General features: G+C 50.1%; 1 protein-coding gene across 1 annotated transcript in view; it reads left to right on the top strand.

Moving 5' to 3' along the window:
* COTL1 (coactosin like F-actin binding protein 1) overlaps nucleotides 1-7,151 on the top strand; it is a 44,291-nt gene extending 37,140 nt beyond the window's left edge. The window contains exon 4 of the mRNA XM_068992344.1: nucleotides 5,906-7,151. Coding sequence (XP_068848445.1) covers nucleotides 5,906-6,016 — 111 coding nt within the window. The 3' untranslated portion in view covers nucleotides 6,017-7,151. The remainder of the gene's footprint in view (nucleotides 1-5,905) is intronic.
* The last annotated feature ends 18,142 nt before the right edge of the window (nucleotides 7,152-25,293 follow it).

The raw sequence follows: 25,293 nt of genomic DNA, 5'->3' as shown, positions 1-25,293 counted from the left end.
GCAGCAGCACCATACATTTGCTCTGAGCATTTCAGAAAACTTCTTTAGAACTCACAGACTGCCCTAACAATCTTGAGAATGAAGAAAATACATAATCTTGTGAAATATTACCTAATCCTTCTTGAGCACTTGCTCTGCGCTAGGCACACTCATCAGATCCTTACAGGATGTAAGTCCTCTTACTGTCCCCACCTGAGAGAGGAAACTGAGGGTCAGGTGGGGAAGTTTCTGGGGAGGGTCAGGCTGCTGGAAATGCACAGGGCAGCCGTCTCAGTATGTGGCCCAGGCCACTCCCAGTACATTTTAGGACCAAAGCGGGGGCTTAAACCCAGGCAGTTGGGGGCCATTTAAAACCAAGATGATTTGGGGACTTCTCTGGCAGTCCAGTGGCTAAGATTCCACCCTCCCCATGCAGGGGGGCTGGGCTCAATCCCTGGTCAGGGAACTAGATCCCACATACAACTAAGAGCTTGCATGCCGCAGCTAAAGAACCCACATGCCACAAAGAAGATCCAAAGATCCCGGCTGCTGCAACTAAGACCCAGCACAGCCAAATAAATAGTATTTTAAAAGTAATAAGAGTGAGATGATTTAAAACCAAGGATGGGAAACTATAATATGCCCTTTTTAGACCAGCCTTGCAAATAGATTCTTGACTGTGTATAGAGCACCACTTCCTAATCCTTGTCCTTCTCTAGAGTTGCCCTCCTTGGAAGCAGACCAATGTCCATCCTCTGTCTTTGAAGTATGAGCTTAAATGCTCTTGAGAAACATCCCGGGGACAGAATGTGTCCTGAATTTGCTCAGTGTGTGTCTCCAAGCCATCTAGGAGTCCTGGTTAGCTGGATGAAGCGTCTTCCTTTGAGAAGTCCTGCCCTGGCAGAAAAGGGAGAGACCCTGTCTGCAGGCTGTCAGCCAGGGACACTGAGTTCCCAGACATGACAAAGATCTTTCTAGAACTCTAGGTGACAGTGCCCCCAGGCCAGCCCATGTTGCTTTGAAGTCCTTGGCATGTGGCTCCGGCAGCCTGAAGGATGTGATGGCTGCTGGCATGGGAGGGGCGCACAGCCCACCCGGTAGTATGTCGGGGCAAGAGGGCCTGTTCCCCGGGGCCCTAGTGTGATGCTGCTGTGTTCCCTGGGACGAATCACTCCCCCTCTCTGGATCTTTTCCTTGCTGCTGCTGCTAAGTCGCTTCAGTCGTGTCTGACTCTGTGCGACCCCATAGACGGCAGCCCACCAGGCTCCCCCGTCCCTGGGATTCTCCAAGCAAAAACACTGGAGTGGGTTGCTATTTCCTTCTCCAATGCATGAAAGTGAAAAGTGAAAGTGAAGTCGCTCAGTCGTGTCTGACTCTTAGTGACCCCATGGACTGCAGCCTACCAGGCTCCTCTGCCCATGGGATTTTCCAGGCAAGAGTACTGGAGTGGGGTGCCATTGCCTTCTCCAGGGTCTCTTCCTTATTCTCTATCAAATGAGGGAGTGAATGTCAGGGTGTCAAAGGCTCTTTCAACTCAATGCCCCCTCACCCTGACTTTCTTTGGTTAACCAAGGTACACGTAAAGGAAAACACATATATCTTAGGTGTACAGTTTGATGAATTTATGAATTCTAAAATTTGCAATTTTTGTACACACCTGTGAAACTACCGCCCAGATCAAGACATGGATCCAGCACCCACCCACTCCTGCCCCAGAAGGCTCTCCTCCCCCTGAGCCAGATCAGCTCTAATATTTTATGATTAATGTGTCTGCTTGACTGAGCACATTATTTTATTTATTTTTTAACCTTTTATTTTATATTGAAAGATAGCTGATTAACAATGTTGTGATAGTTTCAGGTGCACGGCAAAGGGACTCAGCCATACATATTTTATTTTTTATTCATTCAGCTGCTCTGGGAGCAGCTCACGAGATCTTAAGTCACAACACTCGAACTCTTAGTTGTGGCATGTGGGATCTAGTTTCCTGACCAGGGAACGAGCCCAGGTCCCCTGTATTGGGAGCGTGTAGTCTTAGCCACTGGACTACCAGGGAAGTCCCTGAGCACGTTATTCCTTCAGGCTCTTTCCTGTTCTCTCTGGATCCGGACTGCCACTGGCCATGTGTGGCCACAGAGCATGTGAAGCCTGGCTTGTCACACTGCTGTGTGCTGAGTGCACTGGCTTTTTGAGATTCAGTATGGAGAACAAAATTACTTGTTCTGGTGTGGCTTCTAGCAAATTTACGATTCCCTATGTGTTAACGTTGCTCTGGCCACGCTGGTCTCCTTTCTGCAAGGACTTGCGCTCTGCAGCTTGCAGCCTTCGTGTGGCCTGCCTCTTCTCCGGGAGGTGTTGGTGGTACCTGGAGGGTGCCAGGGACTGTGGCTGAGAGTCCAGGGTGTGTGCATGGTGGGGGGGGCCTGCTTTCTGTAGATGTGTTCTTTGTGGTTTTCAGTGTGGGTGAGTCCTTGCAGGCCCCTCAGGTCGTGGCCTTTGCTCCTACATTGAGGTCTGGCTGTCCACAGAATCATTTTTGCTGTTTCTGCCTGGTTTTGAAAGCTGACATTTAAGCCCACTCCCCAGAGGTGGTGGCGCCTCCCTTGCCATGTTGAATGCCCGCTCTGTGAGGACCCTGGAAGGAATGGAGGTGGAGAAGTGTACAGTCATTTGGGGTTGGCTTAGGTTGACTCAGACCTTTGGGGGACTTTCTGCGGAGTCCACACCCTGAGGCGATCTCACCTTTTTGAAGCCTCTGCCCTCCACAAACTCCACCCCAACATCCTGTGGTAGGGGAGCCCCTCCAGGCCCGCCAGGACCACCTCTATGTGGCCAGCCACTTCCTGTCTGCCCTCCGGAGGGAGGGGGCTGATTCCAATAGTAGGGATCGATGAGGCTGCTTGTCTCTGTACTTTCGTTTGAAAGAATCAGTTTTGGCAAACGTGTCAAAAATTTTTGGTTTTAAGCATGTCTCAGATGTATAGGGTTTGAGTTTTATTTTTGCAGTTTGAGACAGAGATTTTTTTTAAACGTAATTTTGTTCATTTACATTTATTGTTATGCTGTATTTCACTGGGTTCTGCTACCGTGGTTTGCTTCTTTAGCTATGATTCGATTTCCCATATACTTGTGGTTTTCAGGGGGACTGTGCTGTGTGCACTTTGACTGTGGATTTCTTAGACCTTATCAAACCTCTTCTTAATCTACATTGTCTAATGGCTAACAGACACAAGCGCAAGTGTTCTTGTTTCTCTAGATAGCCGTATATAGCTATCACGGGCAGAGGAACTTTGGAACTTCCTTCTATAGCATCTTGAGCTGTGGGGCTTCCTCCTCCTGGTTTGCTCTTCGTCCCTCCCCCTGCTGCTGGGGCTCAGGTTGAGAAACACCTTATTTCTGGGTTCCCTTTTCCGGCTCTGCCGTTCCGCTGTGTTCACTCTATGCTGATGACTTACACAGACCCTTAGCAGCACAGTATGGCGGACTGGGAGTAGAAAAGGATGTTGAGTCATCTGGGCTGATTACACAATCTCTCCAAGTCCAGCCCGTGGAGCTTATCTTTAAAAACAACAAAAAAAACTAATATACTGAAGGAGGATAAGCGAGAAAATGTGTGAGGCTGCACCTGGCACCTATTAGTTGCCTGATAAATATTAGCCTCCCCTTTCCTCCTTCCTGTTCGTATTCTTGGTGACTTGGCATGTTTTGTGAAACTTGACCTTGAGGTTGCTTCTGGTTTAGTCATTCTTTTTTGTTTCTTTCTCTCTCTTTTAAAAATTGAGGTGAAACTCCCATAACATAAAATTAACCACCATTAAAAAATACACAATTCAGCAGCATTTGGTACCTTCACAGTGTTGTACAGACACTGCCTGTATCCAATTCCAAAATATGTTCATCACTCCTAAAGGAGATGGTGACGCTTTTAAGAAGGCCAGCTTTAGGACGTCCATCATGGTGCAGGGGATAGGAATCCGTCCGCCAATGTGGGGGACATGGGTTTGCTCCCTGGTCCAGGAAGGTTCCACGTGCTCTGGAGCAACTGAGTCCATGCGCCCCAGCTGCTGAGCCCGTGTGCCTAGATCCTGTGCTCTGCAACAAGAGAAGCCACCGCCGTGAGAAGCCCGTGCACAGCAACAAGGACCCAGTGCCCCAAAGTAAAAATAATAATAAAAAAAATAAAAAGAAGAAGGCCAGCTTTAGAGTCAGCTGTACCTGCTAGCCATGTGACTTTGGCACCTGTCATTATCTCCAGCCTTTGTTTTGTCATGTTCACAATGGAAATAATATTGATTATTAATATGTTACAGGATTTTTTAAAAAGCAGCTTTATTATGATATAATTTACACACCACAAAATTAACTCACCCTAAGTCTGCAGTTCAGTTATTTTTAGTAAATTTACAGGGTTGTGCAACTATTATTGCAATTCAATTTTCCAGCATTTCCATCTTTTTCTGTTCTAATCTCTAGCTCCTTTTGTCTCTCTGGATTAACGGAATCATACAATATGTGGTCTTTCACGTCTGGCTTCTCTCACTGAGCGTAATGGTTTGTTCTTTTTTTTTGAGCATAATGGTTTTAAGGTTCATCCCTGTTGTAGCCTGAATCAGCACCTCACTCCTTTTTACGACTGAGTAATGTTCCATCGTATGGATAGACCCTATTTTGTTTGCCCTTTCTTGTGTTGATGGGCATTTGAGTTGTTTCCACTTTTTGACTGTTATGAATAGTGTTGCCATGAATGTTTGTGATTACAAGTGTTTGTGTGGACATATGCTTTCATTTCTGTTGGGTAGCTATCTGGAAGTAGAATTGCTGAGTCATGCTAAAGGTTTTAAGAATTAAGTTTGCTAATGTGTGGCACTGCCTGGTCACTTAGGCCCTTTGTATACAGTGCTCATTGTTTACATTATTTCCTCACGGACTCTTTTTTTTAATGTGGACAATGTTCTGACCTTCAGACTTGTTATTCATATATTGGTAACTTCTCCATATTCTTACCTGTCACCATCCTGACATTTTCCTTATGGCAGTTTTATAATGCATGTATTCAAATACCTATTGACTCTTCATGGCTTAGAACACCTGCTTCACTCATTCAAGCCTCACACATTTGCGAGAGCCTCGTGTGTGCTGGGTCTGTGGGGTTTTATGGTGGACACATGTATACCACAGCAGCTACAGCCATTTGGCTTATCACTACAGCCCCATCTCATGGCACCGTGTTTGTTGAGTGAATGCACACAATTCCTCCACCTTCAAATAACCGAGTGTGGCTGGAGAGCCCTGTACAGCTTTCACTGCATCCAGTGTCTGGGCTGATCACTCAGACCTAGGACCAGAGGCCCCACTTCACAGGAGTGTCTGAAGCTATCTTGTACCAGCTGATGACAGCCAGTCAGGCGTCTCTTCCCAGCTCCACTTACAAGCCCCTGTTGATAGTTTGTAATCAGCCAATGTGGGGAGATTTATGCCAGCCATGGAAATGGGTAGAAGGCTACCATCCACCCCTAACCCCTTTTGTGAGACAGCCTGGTGTTAAACATTGACCAGCAGACCAGCCTGCCTTTCCAACCTCCTCTTCAGTTATTCTCCTAACAAGATGGGTTTTCAGATGAGGAAACGGAGGCACGGAGCATTGAAGGAACTTGCTCAAGGCCGCACAGTTGGAATATGACAGAGCCAGAATCTGAACCCAGACCTGACCCTGGCCTTTCTGCGTGGTCTCGGGATCTCTGATTTCCTGATCTCTGGCCACGTTTTTGTTTTTTCCTCCTGCAGAACCGTTCTGCCCCTAGATTTTCGTTCTGATCATTTCTTAGCACTTCAGTTCCCAAGACTTCCTGGTGTGTTGCCTGAGCAACACTCACATCCCGTCCCCTCTCTTTTAACGGGAACTCTGTGTTTTATTTTGTTCCTGCAGAATTTCGCCAAAGAGTTTGTGATCAGCGATCGGAAGGAGCTGGAGGAAGATTTCATCAAGAATGAGCTCAAGAAGGCGGGTGGAGCCAATTATGACGCCCAGACGGAGTAACCCCTCACACACCCCGCCCCTTGCCAAAGTCATCTGCCTGCTCCCCAGGGGAGGGGACCGCGGCCTCAGCTACCAGCCCACCAGCCCACCAGGGAGAGGAGACGCAATGAGAGGCGACGTCCACCACCCCGTCCAAAATCCAGCTCCCCTCCCCACTTCCCTTGTGCACCTGCTGTGTCCTAGCCCCCGAAGCTCATTGAACATCTTTCTTTTCTCTTTTGTTCTTTCTCCCCGCCCTTCTTTCTTATTCTAAAAAAAAATCATTTTGTTGCTAAGGTCACGCACATCATCAGATCAGAGGCGCCTCATGTGGTGACCCTTTCCTGATATTTCTCTGACGCACAAGCAGCCTGCCCGCCTTCACCCACCAACCTCGTGTCGCTTCTGGCACCTGGGTCATGCTGCTATCTCGGTTTTCCTTGGCGCCTGCCTGCTTCCCGCTGAGGTGACGGCTGTGCCAGGAGCCGTGCCCTCGACAGCAGCCTTTACAAGCACACATGCATCCCGCTGGCCAGGCTCACACCCCTGAGAGTCGCTCCAGAGCCCCCCCCATCCCCCCCATTCCAAGTTGCCTAAGCTCCATGCCCATCCGAGACGGTGCTCGGTGGAGAGAAGCGCAGGCCTGACTCAGACCAGACAAGAAGAGAGAAAATTTGCCTTAAAAGTTGCCTGGCTTTGCCATCGGTCTGAAGTGGCCCGTTCCCACCCGCTTGATCGAAATCTCACGACGTCGTAGAGTAGGGGCAAAGGTCCAAGTCCAGATTCAACAAGAGGAGTCTTTCAGGGGTCACCTCCTGGGCTCCCCAAGTGATGAGGACGTTAGGGAGAGAGGTCCGGGGTGTGGGATGGGAACTGAGGTCCAGCCAGTCAGCAAGCACAGCAGGGGACAGAGCGTGTGCAGCGGGAGCCCCGCCCTCGCGGGACCAGGGTCTGTGGGTTTAATCCTCGGTGGCATCAGAGCGGCCCAAGGATTTCCTTTTTTGTCAAAGAAAGATGCGATTGGCTTGGTTGTTCATGAGCACGTTTGGTAGCGTTCTTTTTCTCTTTTCCTTGCTCATTTCTTTGGGGGAAGTCTGTGCTGCGTTGGGGTCGTCAAGAGCATCTGCACTCAAAACGGTTTACAGAAATAAACAGTTTTTTTGTTTTTCAAAAAACAAAGCTGTCTGATTGGTGTTATAAAGCTTCTCTCTTTCCTGGAAAGATGAAGGCGGTTGTCATTTCAGATTTTAATTGGTCTTCACAGAGCTCTTGGGGGCTGGTTGTATTCATATTCCACAGCTTGTTCAATTTTAGCAATAACCGTAAGAAACTGGTGCTGTTTGGGATTTCCCTGGCAGTCCAGTGGTTAGGACTCTTGAGCTTGTAGTGCAGGGGGCATGGGTTTGAGTCCTGGTTGGGGAACTAAGACCCCACATGCCATATATGGTGTGGCCAAAAAAAAAAAGTGCTGTTTGCATCCCCATTTTGTGGAAATCGAGGCTCAGAGAGACTCAGTGATTCACCTGTGGCCTCCCAGCTGGCAGGTGGGAGAGCTGGGATTCGAACCTGAGTCTCCAGGTGGCCCTGGTGCTGTGGCTCAGGACCGGAAGCGGGGGAGGCCCAGCCCCGAAATAGTGATGAGACGGTGGGATTGTGACATGTCTTGTGTGGTCAGAGCCCTCCACTCTGTGCATTCAGGGAAAGCTGTGAGAAGGCGTCCCCCTTCAGCTGGGCTATGACATGCTTTCTGAGATTGAGCTTCCAAACGAGATTTCCAGCACGCCAGCCCTGCTGGGAGTGCAGAATCAGGCCAGAGGAGTTTCAGATGCACAGCCGGCTTTGGAGGAGCTGTGAGTGGGGTGGGGAGGGTGCGGGGAGACCAGGAAGGAATCCTGCAAGATGTGGGCAAGGGCTGAGGCCTCCTCTGCTCACGGCTGGGCGACATTGGGCAGGTTGGTTAACCTCTCTGAGCCTCAGCTTCCTCATCCGTGAAATCCTTAAGAAGCAGTGAGGATTATGAGGATGTGTGGCAGGGCTCGGTCATCATCCCGTCAGGCCTGCCACTCAGTCTTGACAGCTCTGGGTGCCCCAGTTTTTCCTAAACATAGAACAGAGGGAGCCAAAGTAGGTCTCTGGCTTCCTGGCTTTTCGCGCTGGTCGGAGAGCTTAGATAATCACACATGCAGATGAGCCCCCTCAGGAAAAAAATTATACAGGCACTGGGGCTGGTTAGGGGCATCAAGGAGGGCTTCTCCGAGGAGGTAACACCTGAGGTGTGAAGGGGAGGAGGGAAGCCGGCTAAGGGGTCTAGGGAAAAGGAGACCAGGGACAAAGGCTCCGGGGGTATGTTTGCCGAGCAGGGCAGAGAGGGTGGAGCTGGGTTTATGTGTCAGGGAGCTGGGGTTCTAGTTGATGACTGCAGCTCAGGCCTTTGCTGGGATTTCAGAACTTGGCTGATGGGATCTTGATGTCCTCAAGGGCAGAGAGACCTTGCCTTTATGTCGTCAAGAGTGAAGGTGTTGTTCACTCAGTCGTGTCTGACTGTTTGCGACCCCATGGAGTGTAGCCCACCAGGCTCCTCTGTCCGTGGGATTCTCCAGACAAGAATGCTGGAGTGGGTTGCCATTCCCTTCTCCAGGGGATCTTCCCAATCCAGGAATAGAAACTGGGTTTCCTGCATCCCAGGCAGATTCTTTGCCTTCTGAGCCACCAGGGAAGCCCCCAACTCTACCGCCCCCACCCCCTCAACCACCATAACCAGCATCCAGAAGGCATCTGGTAGTGCTGCCTGGAGCTGATTCCATCCAGCTGCTCCCAACGCTGCCCAGGGCATGGGCGCCCTAGTCTAGCCTCCCTCAGGGTCTGGCAGGTCTTGGGGTGAAGCTCTGGGTACTCGAACCTCCTTGCTTACAGACTCTTAATTACTTGACACACTGGACATTCAGTAGCTATTCCGGGTTCCCCCAAACTGAATGGTGTAAACCAACCACTGTGTTGTTTTGCCCTTGAATTTGTAGAACTGGATTTAGGAAGGGTTCAACAGGGCGATTTTCACTAGCAGGGTCTCTCCTTTGGCTGTGGTCGGATCAACTGGCCTGGATGCTCAAACTGGCTGTCTCACATGGCCCCCGGCCAGCAGCTAAGGCCAGTCTGTGGCTGAGTGCACCCAGCGCATCCTCGTGCCACAGTATATCAGACTGTGACCTTTAAAAAATGTTTTAAATGTATTTTATTGATATATAGTAGATTTACAATGTTGTGGTAATTTCTACTGTAGAGAAAAATGATTGTCACACATACATGCTTTTCCGTATTCTTTCCCATCATGGTTTAGCACAGGACACTGCATTTAGTCCCCTGTGCTATGAGCAGGACCTTGTTGTTCATCTGTTCTATGTGTAACCGTTTGCCTCTGCTCACCCCAGACTCCCACTCCATCCCTCCCTCCCCTGCCCTTGGCAACCACAGGTCTGTTCTCTGTGTCTGTGAGTCTGTTTCTGTTTCGTAAATAAGTTCATTGGTGTCATAATCTAGATTCCACATAATGATAGTTGTCTCTCTCTGTCTGGCTCACTTCACTTAGTACGATAACCTCTGGGTCCATCCATGCTGCTCAGATGGCATTATTTCATTCCTTGGGATGGCTGCATAGCATTTCATTGTGCATGTGGACCTTAACTTCATTAAGGGCTGTGGGCTTGCACGGCAGCCAGTATTCCCCAGAGGGAGCATCCCAGGGCACCCGGGTGTGGCTGTGTGTCCTTTTCTGACCAAGTCTCCAGGGTTTCATGGCAGCATTTCCACTGGACTTTAGGGGGAGGTGGTCATGAGCATCACCCCCCTCACATTCAAGGGAAGGGGTCTTGACCCCACCCCTCAGCAGGAGGAGTGCCAAGATCCGTGCCCCCTTTCCTGAAAAAGCACCTCTCCTGCTGTGACCAGGCCCTGTGCTAGGCCCATGCCTCGTGCTCTGGGGACTTGCACGGGGCTGGTGGAGGGCAGAGGAGATCTACATGGAAACCAGCCAATAGCTGCTGTGCTAGTGACGGCTGTGCCCTCCAGGGGCGTGGGGGGAGGGAGGTGGTGAAGGGTGGGAGGTGGGGGTATTAGTGCTCTTTGCTGATTGATCCCTAAGGGGAGGCTTCTGCTTCTCAACTTTGCCAGCCTCCCCAAGGACCTTTACTCTCCAGGGGGTTATCTGAGGCTGGCAAGGGGGTTGCCCAGCCCCACGTCCCGCCATGGTGGGGGTGGGGGGCCCCCCGCTGCCCCCACCCCCAGGATGTGCTGTCCCTGTTCTCATCTCCCTGCTGCTTCCTGTTCCCTGCTTTTTAGTGAGTCACAGAAGAGAGGTGCCTACAGAGCCAAAAAAGGTCGGCTGCCAGGACATGACTCAAGAGAGACTGAGAGACGGGAGGGAGCTCTGCCCTCAGGCTGAGTGGGGTCGGCGGTGGCCGGCCAGGAAGGCTGCACCTCAGCTTCCTTCTCATGGCTTGTCTAGCCCATCAGAAAAGCCCACCCTAAACTTGGAAGGGAATTTCGCTCGCCAGTTACAGCTACATCCTAGTCCTTTGCTAATCCCCGCCCCTCAGCGCCTCACCGCTCTGGGATCAAGTGGAAATTTCCCAGTGGTTGAGGAGGGGGTTGGCCAGGAGCCCTGCTTGTCCCTCCACTCGGGACTCTGTCCACTTCCTCCTTGGACCCCTGATTCCTATCCGGCACCCTTCCTCCTCTCTGTCTGAACACCCACCCTCTCCCTCTAGAAAGATGGGCTCCTGCTCTGACCTGCTTCTTCAAGAAGGTCCCCCATATCCTGTGGGGTTGGTTGAGTAGTGGTCCACCGAAGATATTAATACACCTGTGCCCCAGAACCTGTGCATGTGTGCGAAGTAGCTCAGTCGTGTCTGACTCTGCAACCCCATGGACTGGAGCCTGCCAGGCTCCTCTGTCCCTGGGATTCTCCAGGCAAGAATACTGGAATGGGTTTTCATGCCCTCCTCCAGGGGAATCTTCCCGACCCAGGATTGAACCCATGTCTCTTACATCTCTTGTAGTGGCAGGTGGGTTCTTTACCCCTAGAGTCACCTGGGAAGCCCCCAGAACCTGTGTGCAGGACCTTATTTGGAATAGGCTCACTGAAGGCGTAGCTATGACCTACCTAGACAGCACATTAAAAAGTAGAGACATTGCTTTGCCAACAAAGGCCCATCTAGCCAAAGCTATGGTTTTTCCAGTAGTCATGTATGGATGTGAATGATGGACTCTAAAGAAAGCTGAGCACCAAAGAATTGATGCTTTAGTCATGTTGGAGAAGACTCTTGAGAATCTGTCGGACTGCAAGGAGATCCAACCAGTCCATCCTAAAGGAAATCAGTCCTGAATATTTATTGGATGTTGAAACTGAAACTCCAATACATTGGCCACCTGATGTGAAGAACGGACTCATTGGAAAAGACCCTGATGCTGGGAAAGATTGAAGGCAGGAGGAGAAGGGGACGACAGAAGATAAGATGGCTGGATGGTATCACTGACTCGATGGACGTGAGTTTGAATAGGCTCTGGGAGTTGTGATGGACAGGAAAGCCTGGTGTGCTGCAGTACATGGGGTCGCAAAGAGTCAGACATGACTGAGCAGCTGAACTGAGCTGTAATTAGTTAAGGATCTCCAGGAGAACCATCCTGGATTTAGGGTGGGCTTTGAAGCCGAGGCCAGGCATGCCTTATGAGAGAAAGCAGAGGGAGGCTGTGAGAAGTGGAGGGAGACAGTCACAGGCCGAGGACGCGTGGAGCCGCGGGAGCTAGAAGGGGCAGGAAGGACTCTCCCAGAGCTGCTGATTTCTGGAGGGAGCCTGGTCCCGCTGACACCTCCATTTCAGACTTCCGGCCTCCAGACGGCGAGAGACTAGATTTCTGTTGTTTGAAGCCCCAGTCGTGATCGTTTGTTCCAGGAGGCTTAGGAAACTCTGCTCTCATTTACTCCTCCCCTCCCCCACTCACTGTGACCTTCTCCAGGGCAGGGCGCTGTCCCCAGGCCCTTGCACATAGGGGGTGCCCCGCCAATAGTACACGAGTGGGGCTCCCCTGGGGCAGGTGTGCCTCTGCCTGCCCTCCGAGCCCCACACAGAACCCGAGCCTGCTTAGAGTAGGGTCAGACTTGGCTCACGCTCAACCAGGCAGAGGGCCCACGGGCTTCCTCCCCTCCTCCAGCTCTTACCTCTGGCTCTGCCAAAGGGCAGGGATGTACCTCATCTTCCTGTCTACCAGTCCCTCCCACCTGTCCAGCTACTCCACCTCTGGGGGCTCAAACCCACACCCTGATTTCTTCTCTCTTATCATTGCCTCTGGAAGATTTTTAAGATATCTCTGGGAGGCTGCTGCAGAGGCTGGAGTGTGCCCCCAGGCTGGGCTGGCCAGGGGACCCCGCGGCTCCCTCGGGATGGGGCAGGAGAGGGCAGGTTGGCCCTGAGGCTGAGAGCTGCACCAGAGAGTCGAAGCTCAGGTGAGGACTCGGCCTTCTGAGACTTGCACATCCCTCAAAGTCCATGCTGCAAGCCCGGGGAGGGGTCAGTTCTGCCTGTCTTTGCCCAGGATCTGGAAGGGGGGCCCAGCGCCAGCCAACTCTGGTTTGGGGGAGCTGCCCGGCAGCTGGGGGAAGAGGGAGGAACCGAGGACTAACAGCCTGCTATGGGTTATGTCTGGTAAAGCCAAGAGAAGTAGCGCAGACGTTATATGCCCCGGGCTCACCCCCGCAGGCCTGTGTCTGATGGCACCGCTGAGGACATGCAGAGCCATGGACAGCATGCACAGGCAAGACAAACTGGTCTTTCCGATAAGTCTCCAAACATAAAGGTGGGTGCGAAAGGCAACTTGCAAAGCAATGAGGGTACAGAGTGGTAACATCAGAGGTAAATTTTCAGGCTAAATAACACGATCTGTTGGTTATGCATACACACCCATGATTAAAAATACATCAAATGCTGTGAGAATGGGTAAGCCAGGGGGAGGGGGGCCTCATGGAAACGGAGGGTCAGAGCGAGGCTCGGGCTGTGTCTGTCTGGTTCATTTATTCCAAAAAGAGCTGAAGAAAATCCACACAATGGGACCACCTGTGTCACGGGCACCTGGGAATTCGTCAGGTGGTTTTCTCTGATCTCCTGTCTGTTTTGGAGTATAGAAGTTTCAAAACATTTTAAAAACAAAGACACAAAAGAATTCACCAAGCAAGGGCAGGGAGGAGAGACAGAGAGGGCCCCCCTGGACAGGTGGACTTTGAAGTATGACGAAGGGATGGGGCTGTGGAAGCTGGGAAGAGCCGTGAGCAGATGCTCAGAGGCCCTGCCCAGGACGGACAGCCAGGCTGCTGCCTAACAGCGTGTTTTTTTTTTAAATTGAAATATAGTTGATTTACAATGTTGTATTCTTTTCCCCTGTGCAGCAGAGCGACTCAGTTATACCTGTACATACATTCTTTTTCATATTCTTTTTCCATTACAGTTTACACAGATGTTAAATATAGTTCCCTGTGCTCAAACAGTGGGACTTTGTTTATCCGCTCTGTGTGTAATGGTTTGCATCTGCTAACCCCCGACTCCCGCTCCCTCCGTCCCCGACTCCCCCTGGCAGCCGGCTGCTCTCTGTGTCTGAGTCTGTTTCTGTTTTGTAGATAAGCTCATTTGTGGCATATTTTAGACTCCATGTGAAAGCGCTGCCATAGGGTGTTTGTCTTCCTGCTTCTGATGTGTTTCCCTTAGCATGATCGTCTCTAGTTGCACCCGTGTTGCTGCACACGGCATTATTTTGTTCTTTTTTACGGCTGAGTACCATTCCATTGTGTATATACACCACATCTTCATCTCTTCATCCACTGATGGACACTTAGGTTGCTTCCATGTCTTGGCTGTTGTGAATAGTGCTACTATGAACATAGGGGTGCATGTATCTTTTCAGATTATGGTTTTCTCCAGATGTATCTCAGGAATGGGATTGCTGGGTCATATGGTAATTTTATTTGTAGTTTTTGGGGAACTTCTATACTGTTCTCCATAATGGCTGGATCAGTTTACATTCCTGCCCACAGTGTAGGAGGGTTCCCTTTTCTCCACACCCTCTCCAGCATTTGTTATTTGTAGGCTTTTTGATGGTGGCCATTCTGACTGGTCGGAGAAGGCGATGGCAACCCACTCCAGTACTCTTGCCTGGAAAATCCCATGGATGGAGGAGCCTGGTAGGGTGCAGTCCACGGGGTCGCGCAGAGTTGGACACGACTGAAGTGACTTAGCAGCAGCATTCTGACTGGTATGAGGGGTTATCTTGCAGCTTTTATTTGTGTTTCTTGAATAATAATTAGCAATGTTGAACGCCTTTTCATGTGCCCCAACAGCACATATTTTGAGTTTGATGATCAAACACTAACTGAAGTGGAGCTGGTTGCTGTTGAGAATGAATCATTGGTTTGAAAGATCATGAGAAGGAATGTCCCCACACACTCCCAGTGCCCAGCTCCGGGCTGCCTCCCTCTACACCCAGGACACTCGCTGCCCAGGGGCCTGCCTCATGTCTCCCCACACCCCAGCTAATCAGCCTCAGCAGAAGGCTTCCACTGGGTGCTTGTTCCTTCCGCCCCCAGGACTGCCCCTGGAGGGAGGGATGTGGCATATGGGTCTGTCCAGTTCCTGCCACAGTGCTGGGCACACAGCAGGAACCCACTGCATACCAGTAAATGGGTATCACCCAAATGAGCTGGCACTGCAAAAGAGTGCTGTGCTTCTCAAGGGTGTCCCCTGGCACCCACAGCAGAACCATCTAGCATATTTGCTAAAATGCAGATTCCCAGGCCCCAACTCAGACCCCCCCCGCCCCAGGAGTCACTGTCTTTGAGGATCATCCCAGAATCTGCATTTTTAGCAGGTTGATGGAGGGATTCTTAGATACCCTGATAAGGAGGTCTTTTCAGAGGGTAGAGCCTAGTCTTGCTCTTTCCCACTGGTTCTTGGTGGGTGTGGTCCAGGCCCTGCGTGAGCTTGTGAACTTGAGCATCACCTGGGAATTGGTGAAAGGTGGACTCCACAGCCCAGTCATTGGTCTATTGAGTCCTAGTATCCCCAGGGTGGGTAAGTGGGGTCTGTATTTAAACATGCCCTTAGGTCAATGCTGACACATGTTTGAGGTTGGGAACCCCTGTATTTGACCACATGTTTGGAGAAGGAAATGTCACCCCACTCCAGTATTCTTGCCTGGAAAATCCCATGGACAGAGGAGGCTGGTAGGCTACAGTCCATGGGGTTGCAAAGAGTCGGACACAACTAAGCGACTTCACTTTCACTTTCACTTTGAGTTTGGGAACCCCTGTTTTTGACCACAACCCCACTTTCCACCGTTTTGCTAGGAAAAAAGCTTTGATGCCATTTAAAAACAAATTTTGAAATGAACTTAAACTTTTTCATTGTGTAAGGATTACTTGTCATCATGTCTGTGTGTCTGTCTGTGTTCAGTCACTTTAGTTGTGTCCAACTCTTTGCAGCCCCGTGGACTGCAGCCTACCAGGCTCCTCTGTCCATGGAATTTTTCAAGCTAGAATACTGGAATGGATTGCCATTTCCTCCTCCAGGGGATCTTCCTGACCCAGGGATCGAACTGCATTGCAGGCAGATTCTTTACTGCTGAGCTACTGGGGAAGTCTGAAGGTACATACTCACCATCATAAAAGAATTTAAAAAGCAGAGATAAAGAAGATGAGGATAAAAATGATCCAGTACTACACCTCAAGATAGAATTTTTATTCCAGCTGGGGGTGTATCCTTCCAGATTTTCTAAAGCAGCATATACATTTTTATTTTCAAACCTTGAGCTTGTACTCTGTCCATGGTTTTGTCACTTGCTTTTTCCATTCATCAATATATGGTGAACACTCTTCCATATCACTGGATACTACTGTGCGTGCATGTGTGCGTGCTCAATCATGTTCCAACTCTTTGCAACCCCATGGACTGCAGCCCGCCAGGCTTCTCTGTCCATGGGATTCTCCAAGCAGGAATACTGGAAGGGGTTGCCACTTTCTCCTTCAGGGGATCTTCCTGACCCAGGGATTGAACCTGTGTCTCCTGCATTGGAAGATGAATTCTTTACCACTAAGCGACCTGGAAAGCTCCCGAATACTACTATCATTGTCGTTTTTTTTGTGGCTTATACTGGATAGTTGGACAATCATTAACTTAGCCAAACCTCTAAGGCTGGATTAGAGAGTTGGAATTGGCAAGTTGTGACCCACAAACTAGATTTGGCTCCTTGATGTGATGGGATTACACATATATAGCTGCACAGTTTGCCCTGAATTTACATAAGACTACTGAGCCCAAATGCTTACTCCTTGGAAGGAAAGTTATGACCAACCTAGAGACAATATTCAAAAGCAGAGACACTACTTTGCCAACAAAGGTCCATCTAGTCAAGGCTATGCTTTTCCTGTGGTCATGTATGGATGTGAGAGTTGGACTGTGAAGAAGGCTGAGCACCGAAGAATTGATGCTTTTGAACTGTGGTGTTGGAGAAGACTCCTGAGAGTCCCTTGGACTGCAAGGAGATCCAACCAGTCCATTCTAAAGGAGATCAGCCCTGGGTGTTCTTTGGAAGGAATGATGCTAAAGCTGAAACTCCAGTGCTTTGGCCACCTCATGCGAAGAGTTGACTCATTGAAAAAGACTCTGATGATGGGAGGGATTGGGGGCAGGAGGAGAAGGGGATGACAGAGGATGAGATGGCTGCATGGCATCACTGACTCGATGGACGTGAGTCTGAGTGAACTCTGGGAATTGGTGATGGACAGGGAGGCCTGGTGTGCTGCAATTCATGGGGTCGCAAAGAGTCGGACACGACTGAGCGACTGAACTGAACTGAACTGAACTGAACTGAGGCCAGAGTTCTGCAGCATATGACCTGCACAACAGTACTCAGAAGCCCAACTCCAAATCTTGAATTGGTTGCCAGTGTTTCAAAATGGAAAGATTTCACATAAAAATCCAACTCTCAACTTTCAACAAATCTGAAGATCCAGTAACAGTGGGATTACATTCCGGCAGAGAGATGAGGGGCTGGACTGAAATGGCTGCTCTTACGGATGGGGACGTGTGCATGCTCTCCAGGGCCTTACTGCTCCTAACTCTCTGATTAAACCCCTGGCCAGCCTTTTAAACGAACTCCTTTATGTTATCAGTCCGATCCTGTAAGCATTTGAATTTGCCACCCCTGGATGACACTTTTAAATACTTGTTGATTGAACGAATCACTTGTCAAAGCCACAATAGCCTAGAGATGGAAGATGCTTCTTCTGTTTCATTGAAATAATGCAGATGGGAGTTGCTATAGCAACACTGGGACTGTAGATTGCTTCAGGGATGGTCACAGAGCATCTTCCAAGAAGCAGTATCCCTCCCTCCCCCAGACCCTGACCTGGTGGGAGTCACTCCCAGCAAGGCTATGGTTACAGTGGCTTTTTAGCGGGGGGAAGTAGGTGTGCTTATAGAGCGGAATGTTAGCTTTGACAGGAGCACAGGTGCCGTTTAGTCCTGTAGATTCCAGCTCCTCCCCCACGAAGGATTCCTTTTATTATTTACGTCCCCATGCATCCCATATTTGGGAACAGTTGTCTTCCAAACAAATAGCACTTGGGATGTACAGATCTGTTTTCTTATTTAAAAAGAACATCAAAGAGGAATCGTGGTAGCCAGTGTCATACCGTGGTTCAATATATGGGTGCTAATCCTGGTTCTGTCATTCACTTGCTGTGTGACCTTGGCCAAGTTACAAAACCCCTCTGAGTCTCAGTTTCATCACCTCTTAAATAATACCAACAGGGGCTTCCATGGTGGCTCAGTGATAAAGAATCCGCCTGCCAGTGCAGAAGACATGGGACGATCCCCGAGCTGGGACGATCCTGCGGGCTCCAGAGCAGCTTAGCCTGTGCGCCACAACTATGCAGCCTGGGCTTGAGAGCCCTCGAACTGCAACACATGAGCCTGTGGGCCTCAGCTACTGAAGCCCACGTGCCTAGAGCCTGTGCACCACAACTAGAGAGTGGCCCCCGGGCAGCAGTGAAGACCCAGGTCTCCTGCATTAGGGCGGATTCTTCACCATCTGAGCCGCCAGGGAAGCCCAGTGAAGACCCAGCACAGCCAAAAAAAGAAAAAGATCGTAACTAACAATAACCACAGCAGTAACAGTCTCCATCTTACAGGGTTGCTGCAAAATATCTGATACAGGGCAATGCGTGAAGCACTCAGCACCGTGCATAGCTAATAATGGCAGCCACTTGATACAGAATAGTCATTAAAAATTTTTTTTCTCTTTCTTTCTTTCTTTGTTTTTGTATTTTAATTGGAGGATAATTGCTTTATAATATTGTGTTGGTTTCTGCCATACATCAACATGAATCAGCCACAGGGATACGTATGTCCCCTCCCTCCTGAACCCCCCTTCCTGCTCCCACCCCATCCCACCCCTCTAGGTTGTCACAGAGCCCCAGTTTGAGTTCCCTGAGTCATACAGCAAATTCCCGCTGGCTGTCTACTTTACATTTAGTAATGTGTATGTTTCCATACTATTCTCTTGACTTGTCCACCTCCTTCTTCCCCCACTGTGTCCACACGTCTGTTCCCTATATCTGTGTTTCCATTGCTGCCCTGCAAATAGGCTCATCAATACCGTCTTTCTAGATTCCATACATATGTGTTAATATACAATATTTGTCTTTTTCTTTCTGATTTACTTCACTCTGTGTGATAGGCTCTAGATTCATCCACCTCATTAGGACTGACTTGAAAGCATTCTTTTTAATAGCTGAGTAATAGTCCATTGTATATAAGTACCACAATTCCTGTATCCATTCATCTGTCGATGGGCATGTAAGTTACTTCCATGTCCTAGCTATTGTAAAAAGTGCTGCAATGAACACTAGGGTACATGTGTCTCTTTCCGTTATGGTTTTCTCAGGATATATACCCAGAAGTGGGATTATTGGGTCATATGGTAGTTCTATTCCGTTTTTTTTTTTGTTTTTTTAAGGAATCTCCATACTGTTCTCCATAGTGGCTGTAACAATTTTCATTCCCATCAACAGTGCAAGAGGGTTCCCTTTTCTCTACACCCTCTCCAGCCCTGTGTGAGCTTAGCTGAAGTTAATCTGTGCAGCCACACTGAGGTTAGAACAGAGAAACCTGATCCTTATTTCTTCGTTTAAGGGCCACAGGGTTCATCCAAGAAATGACTAGAGGCCATGTCAGGGCTCTCCTCGCTGCCTTGCTAGTGTGTGGTTGGCCCCTGGCGCTGGGCTCTGCCCTGTCTCCCAGGCCCCCACTGGGATCCTTGCCCTCCTATGCTGTAGTCTCTCTCTTGGGTAATGAGCCTGGGTACTTGGGGTTCGTTCTAACTTTTTTGAAAAGTTAAAAATGAATTTCCCAAACTCTCTTGGAGCTCCAATTCCGGATGTGAGTTTGGCCGTTGCAGTTCGGCATTCTCGGGAGATTTGGAAGATGGGAAGAAGATGGGCGCTGTATCTCTGGCCTGTTTTCCCCTGACCGGCAAGGTCATGGGGATGCTGGCGCCCAGTCTCCAGTTCTGGGGTGTCTAGCAGCAGGTGCAGGGCGGCAGTGGGGGCTATCACTCCTGGGCTGCAGCGCTGAAGGTGTGCTCTGACTCCACAGTCCCCTCGAAGCTTTGTGTTTCTCAGTCCTCCTGAGTGTGGCAGCTCCTGTTAAGACATGTTGAGGGCTCACAGCCGCAGTGGGGCCTGGGGCTGCTCCTTCAGGCCACCATCGGCTTTGTAAGCACCCAGTGCGTCATGTGAAACTGTTTTCTGCTGGAAAGACTTCAGATTGTTTCTACTTTCTGCATGGAGCCTGACTCATGACACCCCTCTTCCCGGTACCCCAGTCCTGCTGACTGCCTGGCCTGTGTGGCTGTCCTGCCCTTCCATCAGCAGCCGGCTCTAATTCTAAGCCTGACTCAGATCTCATGGGCTGCTGCTTACCTCCAGTGTAGACAACCCACTTCAAACTCTGACCTGCCTGCCCTGAGGCGTTTGCTCCCGTCCCCCAGCCTTGTACAAGGTGTGGCTCTGAATTCTCACTACTCTGATTGCTGGGAGCGCTCCCTTAGCAATGAGTAACTTCAAGAGTCACTAAGGAATATTTCAAAACGAGAAATAATGAGAAAATGAGTCTGGCCTGAGAATTACTCCCAACATGGTCATATCATAAAAGCCTGGGGGGCAAGGGGAGACATGGAAGAGTTTTCCTTTCCATGCCTTAAAACGCAGTGATTCAACTGGTGACTAAATTGTGAGCTTTCTCTTATTCATGTGTTCATCTTTCTAAGCTACATAAATAATAGATACTCACTGCAACTGATTCCACATAATACGCAACTGGATGAAATAAAGTTTAGAGACCAAACTATAAATGGTGAGCCCCTCAACCATCTGTATTCTTCATCATTTTTCTTTGTACATGTACAAACACACACACATGTACAGGCATACATAGTTGTTTTTGATCAAATGAAATTGTATGTGTAAAATTGCACATCTATAAGAAATTGTATATATACACACACAGAGGAAAAATAATATATAGTTTTGCAATGTGCTGTTTTCACTTCACAGGGCATCAAGGAAGATGTTCCCCATGAGTGCATATAGATAGTTCTTGTTTTATTTAAATTCTTTCCAGTTTTTGAGATCATGAAGCTACAGTGGTTTACTGACATGGTCTCCTACTGATGGACACTGTGACAGGCAGAATTCTACGGTGACGCCACCCTTAAACGGCTCCTTCTCCTTGAGTGTCCGCTGCTACTGCTACTGCGGCTGCTCAGTCACGTCCAGCTCTCTGTGACCCCATGGACTATGGCGCATCAGGCTCCTGCGTCCACGGGATTCTCCAGGCAAGAATACTGGAGTGGGTTGCCACGCCCTCCTCTTGAGTATGGGAGGAAACTACAAATACGATGGGCTGTCGCTCCTGTGAGTAGAGTTCATGTGGTTGGTACCGTGGATTTCAAGAAAGGGAGGTTCTCCTTGGTGGGCTTACCGAGTCAGGTGAGCCCCTAAAAGGAATGGGTTCTCCCTTGTGGGGAGATTCTCCACGGTTGAGGGGTGGGGGGGGCACGTGGAAGAGCCACTCCTGGACAACGGTCAGCAAGAAAAGGGGGCCTCAGTTATAAACCCCGAGGAAAATGAATTCTGCCACCAACCTAAGTATGCTTATGAGAGGACCACGATCTCTAGGCGAGGCTGACAGCTTGATTTTGGCCTTGATACCTTGATCAGAGAACCCAGCCCAACAACGCAGGGACTTCTAACCCACAGAACCTGGAGACCCTAGGTGGGCAGGGGTAAGAGAAGTCTGGTTTTAAGCTGCCATATGGGGGTAATTTGTTCACAGAAAACTAATGCGGCATATAGGTGGTTTTCGATTTTTGTGTGTTCGTTTGTTTTTATTGTTTATTTATTTTTAAAATATATATTTTCAGCTGTGCCAGGTCTTAGTTGCGGTATGTGGGATCTTTAGCTGCAGCATGTGGGATCTAGTTCCCCGACCAGGGATCAAACCTGGGCTCCCTGGATTGGGAGCGTGGAGTCTGAGCCACTGGGCCACCAGGGAGGTCCCTGTCTGTTTTGAATTAACAGCTCCATCTTGAACCTCTTCGCATATGTATATTGATGTTACAGGAGTTTCTACAAGATTTTTGGGTACAAGCATTTAGATGATGATGCGAACAACCACACCGCTCTCCTGAAGCCCTGTGTTGATTGACACTACTCCTGTGTCCCTACACCCTTCACCATCACTGGCTAGGCCTTTTTAAAATTATGGTAAAATGCACATAACATAAAATCTACCATTTTAACCATTTGAAAGCGAACGATTCAAGTGGCATTATATTCACATCACTGGGCAGCCATCACCTCTATGTCATTCCAGAACTTTCTGTCTCTCCAGAGGACGCCTCATACCAGTTTAGCAGTTGTTCCCTATCTCCACCCCCACCCCCTGGCAGCCGCTAAACTGCTTTCTGTTTTATTAGTAATCTTTTTTACTATTTTTGCCAATCGGATATGCAAATAGCGGTGCTTGTTTCAAAATGCTTTGACGACCGGATGACGCACCGCCTCCTCTTTGAGTTCAGGCCTGTGTATTTCAGTTGGGGCTCAACAAACACCAAGAGGACACCTCCTTGCCCTCCTCTTCCTCCTCGGGTTCCCCATCTCCATCCACCTCCATCTCAGCCTCAACAACCTCCCAGCTCAAGACCTACAGACCTGCGTGTCCCTCTCTCTTCCTTGTCTGAGTTCTGTTGATTCTAACTGAGAAAGCCTCCTGCATCTTCTCCTGGCCCCAGCCCACTTCAGTTCCTCCTCTGACCTGGACAGCCCCCCAGAAGCCTCTCTGGAAAGGGGGCTGAGGGCGGGGAAGGAGGCTGAGTGCCAGGGAGGCAGCAGGGAGGGGTGGGCACTGTGGCTGCCGGGGGAGGCCATGCCCTGGTAAAGAGGACACCTTCACCCACGCTGTATGGTTGCATGTTCCCAGAATCTTCTGATTTTTCAGAAGAAGCCCCAGGTCTGGATATTTATGTAAGAAGGCTTGGCATCTCATTCCGAGAGCAAGTTCTCCTTGTTCTGGACAACCTGGGAGAAGCAGAGGCGGTGGGAGCCTGGAGCCATCTCACCCTGCTGGCTACTTCTCTGCCAAAAAGAGAGTGTGGGGACAGTGGGTCCCAGGTTGCCGAAGGCTTGAAAAGTCCCAGACAGACGCCCCAGGCTCATCTCCAGGTCCTTCTCCCTGCTGCCAGGCCCTTTAAGGATTCTGAAACATTCTCTCCGGCTGCCCCTGGGACTGTGGCTGTTTCCATAGCAGTACCAAGTATCTGCAGAGCTTCTGCGGAGCAGCGGGCTTTCCCGGGGCAGGTACCCCACCCTGTGTGAGAGGGGCATGCCTGCCGGGTGGGGGTGTGCGGGTGGGTTTCTGAGCAGATGCTGTGGGAGGGCTCCGACCTGCCCAGCCTGCTGAATTGTGCTGAGATGGCCTTGGGGGCGGGGCTGTTACTGGGCTGAAAGAAAGCAAACCTCAGCCCCCGGCTTTGGGAGCAGGCTGGGGCCACACCAGCTGTCAGGGAGTGGGGGTGGGGTGGGGTGGGGGCAGGGAATGCTGGCTCTAAGAGCCGGCTGGGGCCTTAGAACCTGGCTCCTGCTTGCAAGTTTTTCCAAAAGGCTTTTATTGGGAGTGCCCTGCTGGCCCAGGGGTTAGGATCCAGGACTTTCCCTGCTGGGCCAGGGTTCAGTTCCTCACTGGGGAACTGAGATCCCACAAGCCGTGTGTGGAATGGCCAAAAAAATAAAAAGAAGGCTCTTCTTGACGATAGTCATTAGGCCCCAGGGTCTGCTGTCCTGTAAGATTTCAGGTTTCATTTCCACATGGGAGGGCATCTGGCTTCCTGCCGAGCCCACTGCCTAAAACCTCCGTGTGATGAGAAATTGGTGGGGTAGATAGGAGAGGGGAGCAAGAGCACCTCCCTTTTAATTGAGGGCCTGCTGTGTGACAAGCCCCCCTCCTCCTCATCTAGGCGGGATGCAATACGATTAAGCCATTTTACAGATGTGGAACCTGAGGCGCAGAGAGGGCAAGCTACTTGCCTAAGGTCACAGAGCTAGGAAGTGGTGTGGCTGGCATTTGAACCCAAGTCTGTTGGCCCAAAAGTCCATCCTTGTATCTTTCCCTCAGTTGCTCCCCACCCCTTCCCTCTCTCCTTCTCCTTTCCTCTCTCCCTCCCTTCTTCCCCATCACCTCCAGAACCAACCGTCCTTTGATCTTTTATATTCCAAGTTGGATATTTCTCTGACCTCCAAGCTGCCGCTATCCTTTGTGTGGACCATCGCCACAGTCTCCTGACACCCCCTTGCCTGGTTTTCAAGATCTAAGTCAGATCACATCCTTCCCTGGCTCAGATCAGATCCTCTGTGGGTTCCTCTTCACACAGAGCAGAACCCGAAATGGTCACAATGGCACCAAGGCCGAGTATGAGCAGGACTCTGATGTCTCGCTGACCTCATCACCTGCCCCTGCATCGCCACCTCTGGCCCAAGCACACTGGCCTTCTCCCTGGGCTCCACCCTCACTTTGCACAGTCAGCCTCAGGGCCTTTGCACGACTCCCTCCCCTCCCTGTGCCTGAAGCTCTTACCCTGACATCCCTGTGCCGATTCCCTCTTTCATAGCGCTCTCTGCCCAGCGTCTCTGCCCTCAGAGAGGCCCGCCCTGACCCCTGTTCTAAGTCAGCCCCTGGACCTGGTTGATTTCTCTTCAGAGTGCTAATCACCACCTGCGCAGAAGGAATCTGTCTCTACGGCCCTGCTCCTCTGTATCCCTATCTGTATCTACAGCTCTTTCTACATCTGTGTCTCTATGCATATCTACCTGGAATTCTAGCTATGTGGGTGAGTAGCTTAGGGGGTTTAAAAGATACCTACAGTTCTATGACCTTGTTTCACTTTGTTCCACCTTATTTCACCTCGTTTTGGTGTCCTTGGTTGAGGTCAGATCCGTGATTCTCAGCCAGGGGCAGCTTCGCCCCCTAGGACATGGTTGACTGGAGACAGTTTTGATGCTCTCAGCGGGAAGGGTGGCGGGTGCTCTATGGCGTCCAGTGGGTCCCGGCCTGGACCGTCTCCTCTTCCCTTCTACCCTCCCAGCACCTAGGAGGACGCCTGGGCTGCAGCAGGCGCCCAGTGAGCACCTAGGAGGAAGCCGGGGCCTCAGTGGGTGCCTGGTGGATGGGGTTCCTGTCTTTGCCATGAAGTCTCAGCACTGTGCTGGAAGAAATGTGGGAAACCTTTCAGAGCTTGTGTTGATGAGGCTTTTGTGACATAAAAGCTGAGGATGGTTGAGATGGTTTGTATGTCAGCTTCTCCAAAGATCAGCCTGATGACTTCACTAGTTATTTGTACTGAAGTCAAAACAGTCTTTAACAAACCTGAAAGGAGAGGGTTGGGGGTGCAGGGGTAGGGGCTCCAGGTCAGGGGGGAGAGGGCACAGGTGCTCCCTGTAGCAAATGTCCTCCTCAGGGACCCTCGGCAGAGACGACCCACCCTTGCGGACCCCTGGCAATGACCACCCCCATCCTGACACACCCAAATGCTCTGGGAGTCCCTGGGAATCTACCCTAAGGATCGAACAAGACAGCTGTTTAATTATTCATGATTCACATTTTATTTCAGTTCAAAAAAGGAAAAAGTTAATTCCAGTAGTCGGAGTC

The sequence above is a fragment of the Capricornis sumatraensis genome, chromosome 20 (genome assembly GCF_032405125.1).
Source record: "Capricornis sumatraensis isolate serow.1 chromosome 20, serow.2, whole genome shotgun sequence".
NCBI classification, from domain to species: Eukaryota; Metazoa; Chordata; class Mammalia; order Artiodactyla; family Bovidae; genus Capricornis; species Capricornis sumatraensis.
Note: the sequence above shows the minus strand (reverse complement) of the source record. Positions and strands in the feature narration are given on the sequence as shown.